At 41.1% G+C, this 17,388-nt stretch overlaps 1 protein-coding gene across 3 annotated transcripts in view; it reads left to right on the plus strand.

The window, feature by feature from the left end:
- Positions 1 to 15,997, plus strand: part of LOC137614380 (ras-related protein Rab-34-like) — a 31,718-nt gene extending 15,721 nt beyond the window's left edge. For all 3 annotated transcript variants that reach the window (XM_068344171.1, XM_068344169.1, XM_068344170.1), the window contains 4 exons: positions 5,120 to 5,184; positions 5,746 to 5,879; positions 14,138 to 14,336; positions 15,046 to 15,997. In XM_068344171.1, the coding sequence (XP_068200272.1) occupies positions 5,120 to 5,184; positions 5,746 to 5,879; positions 14,138 to 14,336; positions 15,046 to 15,122 (475 nt within the window). In that variant the 3' untranslated portion in view covers positions 15,123 to 15,997. The remainder of the gene's footprint in view (positions 1 to 5,119; positions 5,185 to 5,745; positions 5,880 to 14,137; positions 14,337 to 15,045) is intronic.
- The last annotated feature ends 1,391 nt before the right edge of the window (positions 15,998 to 17,388 follow it).

The following is a 17,388-nucleotide window of genomic DNA, read 5'->3' on the forward strand; positions in this document are numbered from 1 at the left end:
AAACCACTATTTTTTAGGAAACACCATTCTATTCCAGAAAATTTTTACTCTTTAAATGTCAATTGCGCTATAATAAAACATGTACTTATGTTGTTAAATTTCGGGTGTGTTTTAAAAATCGAGTATTGCTAACTTATTTTTGTTTTACTTTTGGCTGTGATCACATCAGCTGATGTCTAGCTTCCGCGCGAATACAATAACAAAGAATTGTTTACACCATTTCTTAACTTATTCAAACCATCTATACAGTTAATATTACATAAACACCAATGTGTTATAACCTATCATATTTATTGTTTAGTACTTTAAAACCATCTCTCTCTCTCTCTCTCTCTCTCTCTCTCTCTCTCTCTCTCTCTCTCTCTCTCTCTCTCTCTCTCTCACATCGAACGTTATAGCGGTAACCTAATTGTTCGGTGACTTTAAAAATAGGCCTAGTACTTTCTTCTTTTACCTTTTTTGCATATGGATCCATAATTGAGGTGGGTACAAGTTGACTTATAACTGAAGTTAGGAAAAGTATTTTGGATATGGAAAGGACAATTATCTTTCGTAACAGTTTAGAATTATCGTAAGTTATCACTCTGTCATTAGCGGCAGTTTGCTATTGTGGATTAAACGCATAAGGAAAAAAAAAATTCCAGCTTTGCTACGAATTTAGGAATTTATATGGATACGGTAAGTAAAATATTTGTAATAACATAATGTTTACTAAATGTTTGTAATATCATTAGTTATGACTTAGATCATGTGTGTTTAATGCATTCGTTTGTTTATTATGATCGAAGATGGAGCGTAAACAAATGGAAGGTTTCCGTTTCAGGCGGCATCATAAAGAAAAACATTTCATAAATGGCATTCATTTCATTTATTTGAAAGTTCTAATAAAAAATAATTAGAACATTGGTAATAACAAATTCAACATATAATCTGTACTTGGTAAAATTGCTGTCAATTCAAAAACACAGATGTATAAATGCGTCTGTTTCTTCGTTGTGATCAGAGTTAAACGTAAACAAAACATTGGTTGTCGTTTTCTATTCTGCTTTTTAGCGTGTTTAGGAAACGCATGATATAAAATCGCCTTTATTTTGATAATTCTGGATTTTCAATCATACAACAAGCTAGTCTATAGAGTGATGGTTTTGCTATTCACCAGTTGTATTATACAATAGATATGACAAACATTGAAATTTGTCTGTATTTTGGGTTGTGTTGTAACGGGAAATATGTGGTGTTTACACCTATCCTGGTTATAATTTTAACCATTTTTCAAGTTATTAGAACTTTAAAGTATATTAAATGTTTTATTTATTTACAAAAACAATTTGATATTATAAAGAAATACAGTATAGTACAAAGAAAGTATTGGAAATGGGTAGTAAACACATTTGAATAGGCAAATTGCTGGTTGCCATGGCCACAATGGAATTATTTCTGTTAGTTGTGTGTTTCGAAATTCGCGATTTTCCATTTACACGAGGTCATTAATCGACCAAATTCTCGCATAATTCGGGACCCTACTGTATCTGTTTTAATTATTTTCATTTGTTTGACTATGGAGTGATATGTTAAGATAAGCTTATGGAAGCTTTACCAAGCTTGATACCGCTCAATATACAAAACACATTGTAATCAAACAAAATGAAATCTTTCTATTCATGAAGGCATTATTGATATAAAATACATCAAAGAAAATATAGGTACAAGAAATAAAATCATTGAGAACTATAGCCTAATGGTTTTTAGATTTGCTTACCAAATGAAACTGATTTAAGACAAAAGCCCGGTACTACAAAAAGCTGTCAAAACAAACTATGGTACTTAACATTGTAATGGGTGAAGATGGAGCTTCGGTCATGACGAAATAAATCCACGAGTGTGAAAATACGCCGAGAGCACAACAAATTACACACAATTGTAGCAGTCCAAAAAGAAGGATGTTGTTCAGATGACGCTCGCGTCGGGCGTGGGTGGCGTGGCTCTGGTAGATTGGCTGGGGCCTCTGTATCGGCCCATCCCTTTGACGAAGGAATTAACTAAATGGAAGACAGCCTGTGAATAGTGGCTTTCACGCGCCTTTGCTTTATACACGACACCCATAAGGTGCTCGCGCGAGGGTAGTAACCTCTGCATTCCATGCTTTTATCTTTCTCTGGTATAATTGGAAGATTTTATCAGAAAAGTGTATTAGAAGGACCCCTTTTCACCGGGCGCCACATGTCCCTCCCCAGAAATAGATTTTTCCTTCGTCAAAATCCCTTTATTTTAGGCACCAATTAGTGTGAATTGGCAGTCTGGATATATGTAAAATAGCTGCTGAAAGTTTCTATGGATGGAGCTAGATACTCTTTAGGCAAATCTGATTTAGAAACCAATTGGAAACCTTGGGAGATGGCATCATTTGTCAATACACTCAAAGACTTTGACCAACAGCTTTATTATGCTTTTACTTATATACAGTTGATCTTGTGAATTTAGAAATCATTTGACCATTTATGTAGACGAGCTTTTAAGACTAAAATAGTAAGAATTCATCATGCACTTTCTGTAAATCTGAGACGATATACCGTACAGTATATTATTTGCAAAGCTTTAGGAATGATCTGTTGGAATCCATAGTAATTTATCATTTTATTGGCTTTCATTTAAATGGTTTGGTATTACTCGCACAACATCTGATGCCTTGGTACAATTATTTCTTTTACTACACAAGTAAAAACCTTACTACTGAAGCGGGTAGATACCGAACAGTAACACAATTAAAGAGCTACGCGAGAGTCCCACTCGAACCAAAACATAAAACTATGTGGAGCGAAAATAAAACTAATAGTCATTTATAACATCAAAGTGAAATGCTCCTAGAAAAAACAGCAAAACAGTCCCCCGCGGGAACGCTATCCACTATATGCACGAAGGCAGGCATGCCAACATAACTGAAGCCTTAATGATACGTAACACTGATACCATAGTATAATAATAATGATACGCTAAAGTTGAAAGCATATAATCGGTGTAAAGGTAAAATTCTCCCAAAAAGTTTGAACGAATAACAATGATGAAAGGAATAACGAACGAACTAGCGAGAAAGGGCAGGAGCCGTGGAACCACGAACGGTTAGAACGGGAACGCTATTCACTATAAATCACTTCTGAATTAATAAAACAAAGGCTACACTGCCCATTCACGCTTAAAACTCATGGATAAAGTACTTAACTTCGATGGAGTAACTTGGGATTCCACCATCGATGCGTAGAGGGAGAAAATAATCCAAAAAACACCGAGGTAAACACAACAAAACTTAACGTATCGGGTGCTAAAAAGGAGTGCTGGGCAAGCGTGGGTAGAGTTAGTAGTACTAGTCTGCGCGGCAGGGGAGGTTGAACCGCACCTCACTATTGAGGGATTTTGAAGAGGAAATATCTAAATGGTACGAGACCTCTGGTCATATTACGCCCTAGATTATACCGACACCAATAGGTGAGCGAGCTAGTTCAACCTAGCATTCCTATGCATTTTTTCGCTGGTAATATTTTAGCAGTTATATTCTTTAGAAATGGTGCTTTAGGAGCATTTCACTGGCCGGCACAGGTTGAGCCCAGAAATTATTTTGCAAGTGTCCTAACCCCTTTTGGATGACTGCATTTTAAAAGCATCGATGTCCGCATAGCTCAATCTCATGACTATACTAAATTTCTATTCTACAAAGGTTAAGTTATACTGTACTTTATATTGTAGAGTTGTTCTAAGAAAGTACATACCATGTTCTTGAAAAGCCTCGATGCCATAAGATTTGGGTTAAGTTTTATCTTTAGTAGGCTTTCTTATTAGGGTTCTTTCACCTCTTCGAATGCTGGTGAAATTCATTGGTGAAATCTTGTATTGGCCAAACTGGCTGATTGCATAAATGTTGCTAGGTATTTATAGGTACATTGCATCATAGTAAACTACTCTATATACAGTAAATGTTGTTAGGGTAAATACTAAATTCTTAAGATAGGCAATAGGATTATAGCAAGAAATAATGATGCCAGACGAGGCACGCTGTTAAAAGTAACCAATGTGGATAGGAAGTTTCCCAGAAAATACTCATTCCAGAAATTTCTTTTTTTTTTCAAACACTATTAGTAAATTATCTATGAATACATCCGAGAAAGGGCTATCTATCAGTAGTTCATTAAAAATATATGTAAAGAGATAGGTCACCTTGAAAACTTTGCAAGTATACATTTAGCTCTCCTGCCTAGTAATAATCATTTTAATCAATTCAGCCTCGGGATTAATCTTAACACTGTGCTCTGCATCAATGTAAATTTTTTATATTTGATGCATGTTTTCTTTGAACTGTTATCAATTCATACTGTAATTAAATGTAATTTTTGCATGTAGTTGAACCAAAATTTCTTGTTCCTGTGACTTAAGATAGAATGTTCTCTACATACTGGTGCATTATCATAATCATACCTTATGTACAGTACTTATTGAAAAAGCAATCATTAAGATTTTTATCCTTGTAGCTTTGATGAAGTATGTTATGTGTTGGATTTTAAGTGAATATTTTGTTAATGGTCCATAAAAACATTCAACTTTCATCATGTAAACCATGCCTACCATGTTCTTTGATCTCCAGCATGTTCCATAACTTAGTTGGCTTTTAGAATATTGTTTCTAAGTGATATCTGGTGTGTGTGTGTGTATTTATGTATGCATGTGCCTGTGTGTGTGTTCACAAGTAAGTTTTTTTTTGGTGCATGCAAGACCTAAAGAATGGTTAGATTTGATTTTCATCTTTTCTTTTCATAAAACTGTATATTGTATTTAGATATAAAATTTGAGATATATATATTTTTTCTTTGTACAGTTTGTACTTTACAATACTTCGTATTTTCTAAGTTCAGTTATGTCGCCTAAGTTCAGTTATGTCGCCTAAGTTCAGTTATGTCGCCTAATTATCCAAGAAACTTTTCTACTCTTCGCTGGTTATTTTAACCTCATGAACATTAGTTTTGAAAGAGAATGGAATTCCATACATTGATTATATTTGCCATAACGTCGGAACCTTTTGTAGTAGTTGTTATATTGGGGTAGGTTGTACAATATATTTTTTTCATATTTTCAGATGGGATACAGCTGGACAAGAGAGATTCAAATGCATAGCTGCTTCCTATTACAGAGGTGCTAATGGTAAGAAAATTTCTTATATCTTAATGACCTTCAGTTATTATTCAATAGTATTGTGAAACTACATTGTATGCTAGGTATGAAGAACATAAGTACTGGGGTAGTTCTCATCAAGTAAATACTGTATTATATGAAGAGAATTTTCTATTGATCTTATTAACCCTTTCACCCCCAGGCTATTTGGAAATTTCCAACCCTTAACCCCCAGGGTGTTATTTTTTCCCAGCACATTATGCTGTATATTTTTTTTTAAATTGCTCTAACAGCCTTAATTTTTGTCATAGAGAGGTCAGGTTGGTCTCATTCTCTTGGAAAATGTCTGAATTTTCTCAAAAAATTATCAAAAATATGAAAAAAAAAAAATTTTATACCATTTTTTTGCAAGGACGTACCGGTACATCCATGGGGGTAAAGGGATGGCTTTTGTGAAACGTACCAGTACGTCCTTTGGGGATAAAAGGGTTAATATCGATTTGTTTTGTACCTTATCAGAGCTTTTAAGGATTGTTGTATCTCTTACATGCTTCCATGATGATGTGAAAAATTGTATATCCTTGTCAACAGCGGTGATGGTCGTGTTTGACGTCACTAATATAGTGACATTAGCCCACACAGCTCAGTGGCTGGAAGAAGCTAAGGAGGCAAATCGTAATACCAGTCCTCTTGTCTTTCTTGTTGGTACAAAGCGTGACTTGATGGTGAGTAGCATTTTTCTCATTTCATGTGAATCAGGTTTTAAATATTTATCTGTGCATACAAACCTTCCATCCTTTGAAATAGATAATGTTGTATGCTGAGCTGGAAATGCCATTGACCTGTTAATAAGGTAGTTAACAACATGTGGGTAGTGGTGTAAGTAGCTCCTCCTCCTGTCAAAGACTTCATTTATGTCTTAGACTGCAACAAGTGCAGATGTACTGTTGTCGTACACAAGGCTGTTTAATATTGGCTTCATGTTAATAATGAAACATAAAAGGAATTAGTTTGCAGGGGAGAAGGGCACTACATGGGTTCATGGCTAAATCTGGATTAGATTCCCATTCACTCTGTGCTTTTTGTAGGGGCATGATTGTATGCAATCATCCCAGTGTGCCGAGTGTAGAACACGGCCTCCTGTTCAAGGACAAGCATATTCTCTTGAGGAGTAAGGAAGGCAAAGTCTTCTTTAGTGCCATTCTTGGCAATGCATAAGATAATGCTGCAAAGGCTGTATAGCACCTTTCGCTCCATCGAGTTAGCTGATCGCTACAACTTTTAGGTATAAACCCTGGGCTTGGTTCCCAAGGAATATGCTTCAGAAGCAGGAAGAACTCTGATCTACATCAGCAAGTTTTCCAAGGTTGGTAGTGTGTGGTGGTTTCCCATTGATCATTGCACATGAAGATTTGCTGGACGTTCTTGCTATGCAGACCACCAATGACAAGTTTGGCCCAAGTACGGTATAGCAGGAAAGCCTACTGTCATTTTTGAAAGAGCTAGTGACCAAGGCTATTCGGCCCAGGTGTCCCCTGTGCCGATGATTCCAACCAAACCCCATTGAAACCATTGGTGATCCCAGTGCCAGTGACACCAATGGTGATTCCTTTATTGAGACCAAAGCCAATGGAGACTTCTGTTCCTGTGAAAGTGCCTCTACTGAAGCCAGTAAGAAGGCTCGGGTGCCAATGAAATCTTTGTGTATCGCCCGTGTATGTGACCTCAGTGCGTGTTGCCCTTGCATGCGTCGCCCCTGTGTGTCTCCTCTGTGCTTGTCACACTTTTTGTGTCTGTCGCCCCTTTGTCGGTCACCCGAGCGTGTCTCTTGTTTGTCTGGTACCTGTGCCTGTCCCCCCTTTATAGGTTACTAATGCCTGTCATCCCTTTGTCGGTCACCCCTGTGCCATTAACCCAGGCTCCCATTATCCTTGTCAGTGTTACCAGCATGTGATAGTTCCTACCACTTCCCCTGTGACAGTAATCCGTAGTGTTGTGATTCCCATCAAAGTAACCCCTGTGGTTTCTCCCCTTGGGGAGTGTCATTGTTGAACTGATGTCATTTTAGTTTTGAAAGGTAAGTTTAGAAATAATAGTTGTCCTACACCAAAATAAAAACCTGAGTAAAGGAGTAAGTTTTGTATACAGTAGTTAGGAAAAATACATTTTAAATATTAAACTTAGCCGGTGAATATATAATAGCTGACGTCTCGGACGGCGCGACAGAAACCAAAAACTCGCGAGCGATCGCCATGAAGGTTGCGGGTGTGACCACCAGCGCCGACTATCGGCCAGATACCGCATATACTTGTAAACATCTCCAGTTCTTCTCTGTCGGTCTTATCGACAAGTTGATTCCGCTCGCTGATGACCTTGAGTTTTCGTCCTTTTTGGTGAAGTACTTTATTTTGGTTGTTTTTGAGCTTTCGCTGTGACGTGTGTTTTTTCTTCAATTAAAACTCTTGAAACCCTTTTTTGGCTAGTGTTTTTTGTTGATGACTTTGGTTTTGTTTTGGATTTTCTCTGATTGTTCAATATGGCTGACCCTTCTCCTATCCCTGGACCTAAATTTCGCAAGTGTAATGCGAGGGATTGTAACAAACGTCTTCCCAAGGCCTCTCTCGACCCACATACCGTTTGTTCTAATTGCCGGGGAAAATCCTGCCAATTAGGAGATCGGTGTGATGAGTGCGTGGTCTTGTCGGAATTCGACTGGCTTGAATATGATAAATATACTCGTAAGCTGGAGAGAGATAGGGTGAGGAGAAGCTCCTCTAGGTCGTTGGATTTTTCCTAATCCTTCCCCTGTAGTAGTTGTTCCTGAACCCCCTACTAGCACTCATGAACCGTCCATGCGGGATATGTTTCTTGCGATTCAAGCTTTAGGCGAAAAAGTTGAGTCCTTAGCATCGGACCGTAACCAACTCATGTCAGATGTGAAATTATTGAAGTGTCAGAGTGGTAAATCAGAAAATCGTAGTGATAAAGTGATAAGTGCGCAAAGTGTATTTAGTGTTGCGACCGAGGGTTCGTCTGTTCGTGCTTGTCGCTCCCCTAGTCCGAGACCTCTTTCAGGCTCCCCTGCACCAGGGAGAAGTAATGTCGTAGGACTTAAGGGGACGAGAGGCTTTAACCAACGTACAGATGTTCCCTCTTTGGTATCGGACGTTTCTCGTCAAGATCACCCTTACCATAAGACGGGTGAGACTGTGTTCTCCTCGTCATCCGAAGACTTTTCGCACAAGAAACCTTGGAGCAAGGTTTCTAGACCCTTGAAGCGAAAGTCAGTCCCTTCAGGACAGGTCCAGCATCCTTGCTGTAGCCATTGGGACAGCTCTGACCCTTTTCAGTCGTCGGAAGACTGTTCGCCTATTAAACGCAAGCGTAACACGGGGTCCGAGGGTCGCGGTAAAGGCAATGTTTTGCCAACACAGACGTTACCGTCGTCTCGGCCCGTTCCGACTCCCGTTGATCCAAAGTGGGTTGTCCTGCGGGACATGCAGACTAAGCTTGCCTCCCTTATGGAGGAGTATGACGTTGAGCAGGTTCGCGATGATCCTTTGCTTTCGAGTCGCCGTTACGCTGAACGAGACTCTGGCCGTCAGCCGCCCAAACGAGTATTTACTCGTCCGTTTGACGTTAGTGCCGACGTTTCTTGTACTTTGAAACGTGATGTCAGTAGTTTTTCACGTCAGTCACGTGACATGGATCCTCCCTCGCTGCAGTCTCGTGTTGACTTTCAGCCGCTGCCGCAGCCTCGTGTTGACGTTCAGCCCCTGCCGCAGTCTCATGTTGACGTTCAGCCGCTGCCGCCGCAGCCCCGACCTGACCTTCGCCGACCGGCTCCGTTGCCTCGACGTGACGTTGAGCGTCAATCACCGCAGTCGGAGGTTGTTTTGCCTGCTCAGTCTATGCAGTCAAGGCAGTTCCGACGTGACGTAGAGCGTCAATCAACTTCAGTTGTTGTTGTTGGTCAGTCACAAGGATTTCAGTCCTTTCAGCAGCGGCGTGACATCCCTTCCTCTACTGCTACTGCTGCTCCTTTGCTTTTAGACATTGCCTGTCAAGCGTTGCCGCCGCGGCAGGTCTCTCCTTTTCATGAGACTCGGCAATTGTCGGACGAGGTTCCTTCAGATGAGGAAGTTGCTGATCCTCCTCCAACCGATATTCCTTTGGGGACTTTGTCAGACGGAGAGGAGCCTAAAGCTGCTCAGCCCTCTATGGACTTTAAAAAAATCATGCTGATTTTTAAGGATCTGTTTCCGGACCATTTTGTAACTGCTGCTCCTCGTTCGCCTCCGTCAGAGTTTACGCTAGGCCTAGCTACTTCGAAGCCTTCGTTTACTAAGCTAGTGCTCTCTCGCTCTTCTAAGAGAGCTTTACGTTTGCTAGGCGACTGGTTGATCACCAGGAGGAGTTTGGGGAAGACAGCCTTTGCTTTCCCTCCTTTTAAACTGGCTTCTAGAGCGAGCGTCTGGTATGACACGGGAGAAGTTCTCGGCTTGGGAGTTCCTGCCTCTGCCCAGGGAGACTTCTCAAGCCTCGTAGACTCTCCCTGTCGCCTGGCCATGAGACGCTCTAAAGTTTACTGGTCCTCCTCGGACCTTGACCATCTCCTCAAAGGGGTTTACAGGGCCTTCGAAGTTTTTAACTTCTTAGATTGGTCGCTAAGAGCCTTAAGCAGGAAGATCTCTTCGGCCGACCGTGATGTTTCCGTGCTTATTATGTCCTGCATGGACAAAGCCATCCGTGATGGCTCTAATGAGCTCGCCGCTACCTTTACGGCAGGAGTCCTGAAGAAGAGGGAGACTCTTTGCTCGTTCCTTTCGGCAGGAGTAACTCCCTGCCAAAGGTCGGAACTTCTCTTTGCCCCGTTGTCATCTGCCTTGTTTCCTCAGCAGTTGATCAAGGATATTGCGGCTTCTCTGGTGCAGAAGGATACCCACGACCTGATGGCTACGTCGGCGCGCAAGGCTGCTCCTTCATCGTCTTATGTCGTAAGACCCAAGATCGATACCCCAGCGACGAGGTTTATCCCGCCCTTTCGTGGCAGAGCCCCCAGTAGGGGAGGCGCTCGTGCCGACAGTAAAAGAGGCAAGAGGAGAGGATCCAAGTCCTCTCGTGGCAGAGTCTGACTGCCCACGTCTTCAGACAGCGGTGGGGCCAGACTGAACAACTTCTGGCAGGCCTGGGAGAAGAGGGGTGCAGACCGAGAGTCTGTGTTGTTGCTCAAGGAGGGGTACAAAATACCTTTTGTACGGAGACCTCCTCTAGTAACAGTTCCTTTAGACCTCTCTCCCAGGTATCGAGAGGAGTCAAGGAGACAAGCTCTACATCAGCAGGTGTCTCAGTTGCTAGAGAAGGGAGCGGTGGTGAAAGTCTCGGACCTTCAATCACCGGGATTTTACAACCGTCTCTTCCTAGTCCCAAAGCATACAGGAGGTTGGAGGCCAGTGCTGGATGTCAGTGCGCTCAACGTTTTTGTTGTAAAAACAAAATTTACGATGGAGACCACGAAGTCCGTCCTAGCAGCGGTCAGAGAGGGAGACTGGATGGTCTCTCTCAACCTGCAGGATGCGTACTTCCACATTCCTATACACCCGGATTCTCAATCGTATCTAAGGTTTGTATACAGGAATGTGGTGTACCAGTTCTGAGCACTGTGCTTCGGCCTCAGCCCTGCTCCTCTTGTTTTTACGAGGCTCATGAGGAATGTGGCAAAATTTCTTCATTTATCGGGAATTCGAGCCTCCCTGTACCTGGACGACTGGCTACTCAGAGCGTCGTCCCGTCATCGCTGTCTGCAGGACCTTCAATGGACGTTGGAGCTTGCAAAGGAGTTGGGACTGCTAGTGAACTTAGAAAAGTCTCAACTGAATCCCTCCCAGACGATTCTCTATTTGGGGATGGAGATTCGCAGTCTAGCTTTTCGGGCTTTTCCGTCTGCCACCAGGATAGATCAAGCCTAGCTCAAAGTCCGCCTCATGCTGAGAAAAGACCGTTGCTCAGTGAGAAGTTGGATGAGCCTCCTAGGGACTCTGTCATCCCTGGAACAATTTATCTCACTAGGGAGACTTCACCTTCGCCCTCTCCAGTTCCATCTAGACTCCCATTGGGACAAGGGCAAGACTTTGGAAGCTGTTTCAATCCCGATCTCCGAGCCAGTAAAGACGTGCCTGAACTGGTGGGACAGCAACATAAGTCTTCGAGAGGGTCTGTCCCTGGCGGTCAAGAACCCAAACCACGTGTTATTCTCAGACGCGTCGGATTTGGGTTGGGGAGCGACTCTGGACGGTCTGGAATGTTCGGTTCTTTGGACGTCGGATCAGAGGAGCCTGCACATCAACTGCAAGGAGCTGTTGGCTGTTCACTTGGCCTTGACGAGTTTCGAGAGTCTTCTACGAAACAAAGTGGTAGAAGTGAATTCGGACAACACCTCAGCCTTGGCGTACATCTCCAAGCAAGGAGGCACTCACTCCCACACACTGTTCGTCATCGCAAGGGACCTCCTCATCTGGTCAAAAGATCGAGGCATCTCACTGTTGACAAGGTTCATCCAGGGGTAATTGAACGTCTTGGCGGACTGTCTCAGTCGGAGAGGTCAGGTGATCCCCACAGAATGGACCCTCCACAAGGACGTGTGCAAGAGTCTTTGGATGACTTGGGGTCAACCCACCATAGACCTCTTTGCGACCTCTTTGACCAAAAGGCTCCCGACCTATTGCTCTCCAGTCCCAGATCCAGAGGCAGCCCACATAGATGCTTTTCTGCTGGACTGGTCTCACCTGGACGCGTACGCATTTCCGCCGTTCAAGATCATCAACAGGGTGCTGCAGAAGTTCGCCTCTCACGAAGGGACAAGGTTGACGTTGGTTGCTCCCCTCTGGCCCGCGAGAGAGTGGTTCACCGGGGTACTTCAATGGCTTGTAGACATTCCAAGGAGTCTTCCTCTAAGGGTAGATCTCTTACGGCAGCCCCTCGTAAGGAGTCTTCATCAAAGCCTCCCCGCGCTTCGTCTGACTGCCTTCAGACTATCGAAAGACTCTCAAGAGCTCGAGGATTTTCGAAGGAGGCAGCCAGAGCGATCGTGAGGGCTAGGAGAACATCTACCATCAAGGTCTACCAGTCGAAGTGGGAGGTCTTTAGAGATTGGTGCAAGTCATCATCCATTTCCTCTTCCAGTACCTCTGTAGCCCAAATTGCAGACTTTCTCCTGCATCTGAGAAATGTTCGCTCCCTCTCTGCTCCCACTATTAAGGGTTACAGGAGCATGTTGGCTTCTGTGTTCAGACATAGAGGCTTGGATCTGTCCAATAATAAAGATCTCCAAGATCTCCTTAAGTCCTTCGAGACCTCTAAGGAGCGTCGTATGTCAACTCCTGCTTGGAACTTAGACGTGGTCCTAAGGTTCCTAATGTCCGACAGGTTTGAGCCATTGCATTCAGCCTCCCTGAAGGATCTCACCCTCAAGACGCTTTTTTTGGTGTGCTTGGCTTCGGCTAAAAGGGTCAGTGAGATCCATGCCTTTAGTAAAAACATCGGCTTCTCTACAGATAAAGCCACATGTTCGCTTCAGCTTGGTTTCTTGGCCAAAAATGAACTGCCTTCTCGTCCTTGGCCTAAATCTTTTGATATACTGTACCTTGCCTATCAGAGATCGTAGGCAACGAGGTTGAAAGAGTACTGTGCCCAGTTAGAGCTCTTAAGTTTTATTTAGCTCGTACCAGATCTTTACGTGGTGGATCTGAGGCCTTATGGTGCTCCGTTAAGAAGCCCTCATTGCCTATGTCTAAAAATGCTTTTATCGTATTTTATTAGATTTTTAATCCGAGAGGCACATTCTCACTTAAGTGAAAAAGATCGTTGTTTACTTAAGGTCAAGACGCACGAAGTAAGAGCGATAGCAACTTCCGTGGCTTTTAAGCAAAACAGATCTCTGCGAAGTATTATGGACGCGACCTTTTGGAGGAGCAAGTCGGTGTTCGCTTCATTTTACTTAAAAGACGTCCAGACTCTTTATGAGGACTGCTACACAATGGGTCCATTCGTTGCAGCGAGTGCAGTAGTGGGTGAGGGTTCTACCACTACATTCCCTTAATCCCAATATCCTTTTAATCTTCTCTTGAAATGTTTTTAATCTTGTCTTGGGTTGTACGGAAGACTGAGAAGTCTTTCGCATCCTTTTTTGATTTGGCGGGTGGTCAAATGTCGTTTCTTGAGAGCGCCCAGATTAAGGGTTTTGATGAGGTCCTGTTGTATGGGTGGTCGCCCTGGATATAACAGCTCCTGGGAGTCTTTCAGCATCCTGAGAGGATGGCTGGGCTTCGTGAGGAAAGCGGACTAATAAGGCAGAGTAATCGTCAGAGTCAGCTTCCTTACCAGGTACCTATATTTAATTGGATTTTGTTATGATATAATTGTCAAAAACTCATGAGCATATACGCCTTTATTGTATTAATACTGGTCTTTACCCACCACCATGGGTGTGAATCAGCTATTATATATTCACCGGCTAAGTTTAATATTTAAAAATTATATTTTGATTATAAAATAAATTTTTGAATATACTTACCCGGTGAATATATAAATTAAAGGCCCTCCCTTCCTCCCCGATAGAGACCCAGCGGAATGAGAAGAACTGGAGATGTTTACAAGTATATGCGGTATCTGGCCGATAGTCGGCGCTGGTGGTCACACCCGCAACCTTCATGGCGATCGCTCGCGAGTTTTTGGTTTCTGTCGAGCCGTCCGAGACGTCAGCTATTATATATTCACCGGGTAAGTATATTCAAAAATTTATTTTATAATCAAAATATCATAATTGCTTTTTAGAAATTTTCCGTATTTTAGTCTTAAAAACCGATTATTAGGTTCAAGAGTTTTTTCATTGGAATATCTCTCAATTTACAGTTCCTGGAAAATTTGAAGTGTACATCTTCATAGATTAATTTGATTTTCGATAATTACCATAACTGACTTTCAGAGTGAGGGCGCATATAATCAAATAGAAGTAGAAGCAAAGAGGGTAGCACATGGACTTGGGGCTGAGTACTGGGCTGTGTCATCAAAGACAGGAGACAATGTTGATGCTCTTTTCTTACGCTTGGCATCCCTTACATTCAATCAGGCGGTCCTTGAGGAGGTTCAGGGGACTGATGAGAATAAATCTTCTGATACAGTCAGTAAGTATCAAGGATATATGCCATTGGTTTTGTATTTTGTATTGCAGTATTCAGCGAGTGATTTTGAACGTTTTATGATCAAACCGCTTTGAAGGGTGCTGGTACATGGAAGTAAGTCGTCTTAATTTAAATCTTTTACGTTAACCAAATTGTGCCTTAGGCATGCTAAGTTAAAATATTTTATGGTGTGATTGAAATATTTAAGAGGCATAGTTTAAAGTTCTATATTTCTTAAATATTAGCAGAGTATATTTTATTTACATTAATTAGTTTTTATTCTAACTACTAAGTTACTGTAGCTCGATTTATCCAGCAGAACGGAACATAGCCTAGAGAGAAATTAGACAAAATTAGCATAAGAAAATTTTATTTGGAATCTGAATTCAGTTGCTCAAGAACAACTAGTTTGGGATTCTCTTAGAATTTTTTCACAAAGTCCCAACTTTTAGTACGGACATATTGTCCTAAAAAAATTGACTACCCCTTTTGAAGGGGTCTTCTCCGAACATCATTGGAAATTGTATTGCATGAGCCCAGGTAGCAAAGTTTTGTGGTACTCATAGTAAAATTATGAAAATATATCGGAAATTGTTGCAATGTATAATTTACTCCATTACTGGTGTAGTTGGTTTAGCAATACAGTAATTCTAAATTAGATGAATAATTACCAGTTGCATTTTATATAGCATACCAAATCTTTTCATTTCAGAAATTGGTGAAAAGCTGGACAGTTCCGATACCTGCAAGAAGCCCAAATGTTCAGCAAGTCACTGCAGCAAAGGTTGATCTTGGCACTGGTTGAAGAGTCTGATGTTATCAGTGCTCAAACTTTCTTAGTTTTGGATTCCCCTAATATTCTGTGCAACTCCTATTTTATACTCAGGGTGGGTACATAAGTTCTGGAATCAATGGCATATTATTGAATTGTAGTTTTTACATAGGATTATTGCTTCCCTTGCTGGTGCTTATTATATGTACACAATGAAGAAAGCACAACGTATGCTTCGTCAAGAAGCAAGCTCTTCCGTTACGCATTTTTGCACGGTGTCGCATGACCTGCTTAGATTTCCTGTCGTGTGACTAACAGAGCTTCTGAATGATACAATATTTGAATTCTTAAATTGCAGCTGAAAAATTCAGGGCAGTGTACTCTTGTTGCATTTAAAAGATTGACAGGTTCACTTCAGAGAAATTTGTGCACAATACTGGTAGTTGATAACGCCTAACTGAATAGCAGTTTAAGTGAAATGGGTGCGTATAGTATAATCTTATAGCAGTTACAGTATATTTTTCCTTATTCAAAAGATATATTACCCATACAGAATGGTTAGGTAAGCTTGATAGTGTATTTTTTCATAAATATTAACTGAACTATATAAATAGCATCAGAAACTATGACCTTGTAAGAATAGTTTAGTGCTATTTCCTTTTCAAGTTGCTGGCGGACATGATTATCTAGTATTTTTATAATTTCTTTATGGAGTGGTATGGAATATCTCATTCTGATTTGTTTATAAGTACTTGCAGGGAAGTTTTTTACCATAAAGACACTTTAACTAGCTTCAAAGTTTATTGTATTATACTCGAGTAAACTTTTGATATTGTATTTGTGTATAGAAATTTTGTCGAATAGAAGGAAATATAACTAATGGCCAGTGAAAGTTTGTGTTGATGAAGAACAGATAGGGCCTCTGTTACGGCCCTTCCCTTTGATGAAGGAATTATCTAAATGGAAGACAGCCTGTGAATAGTGGTTTTCACACGCCCCTGCTTTATACACGACGCCCACTGGGTGTTCGCGCGAGGGTAGTAACCTCTGCATTCCATACTTTAAATTTCTCTGGTATATTTGGAAGTATTTATATCAGAAAAGAGTAAAGAAGGACTCTTTTCACCGGGCGTCACAGGTATCTCCCCAGTAATAGATTTTTCCTTTGTCAAAATCCCTTTTTCATTTGCAAGGTTATACTTTATATTTTTGGTTGTAGTCACTTGTTTTTATTGACCCTTTGGGTGCCAAGACCTCACTAAATGATATGGGCCTCAATCCCCAGGTATTTTTTTTATTGGTCATTTTACTTATCTCATCTTAGCACAAGAACTATACAAGATAGAACTTTATAACTTTTAATATTGCTTAGCTGAATAAATTTCCTTTCGATTGACATACAATATTATGACGGTGCTGGCATGTCATTAACGTCATCATCTTCGCTATAATCAACTAGCCAAGTTTTCTATAGATTTCCCCCTGAGCTAAAAGCAAGTTGTCTCTTGCTCTTGGAACTGTTACTTTAGTTGGCAACATATTAAAATCTACTGTAATATTGAAGCATTGCTCTCCTTACAATGGTTATTTAGATAACTGTATTGACCTAACACGAGGCACAAAGAGAATGCAGATCATAATCGGCCGGGATCACTTCCCTTGAACAATCCATGTAGTAATTGCTAAGAAATCCAAAGGAAGACTTCTTACAGCAAACTAAAATGTTTAACCATGTGAAAGACTAAGTGTGTCAAACTGATGTGACAGAGAGACTGCTATAGCAAAGTGCGTCTGTTGCATTACAGTTTTGTTTCCTTCCATTAACTACTAGAGTAACGATAATTTACTAAAGCCATGTCTCAATTAAAACAAAAGGGGAAATATTTTGAATTTTAGAGGCAATTGTTGATAAACAGTTTCCAAAGAGGAAACCATATGAACATCAGGGGAGGCTCCTAATGATAATTACTGGACATAAAATACGTCCAATGGCACTCAAAGGGTTAAGATTGGCATCATAATTTATTGATAGGTAACAGTATTATTGCCCAGGTCTAAGGGGAAATTAACAAGATGAAGAAATTTGGGATTCAATCTTATTAGGTACAGTCCTCAAGCAGATAAGGGAGGACTTTTTCAAAGAATAGATGCACTCATAAGTCAGGATATATCTAAAGAAGCAGAAGGGAAGAAACAGCCTTTTTTTTCTGTTATAGAAAATTAATTAAGTACCAGGAAATTTTATCAAACTTGCAGCGCATTTAACTTGCATCAAACTTAACT

This window comes from Palaemon carinicauda, chromosome 20, assembly GCF_036898095.1.
Source record: "Palaemon carinicauda isolate YSFRI2023 chromosome 20, ASM3689809v2, whole genome shotgun sequence".
In the NCBI taxonomy this organism is placed as follows: domain Eukaryota; kingdom Metazoa; phylum Arthropoda; class Malacostraca; order Decapoda; family Palaemonidae; genus Palaemon; species Palaemon carinicauda.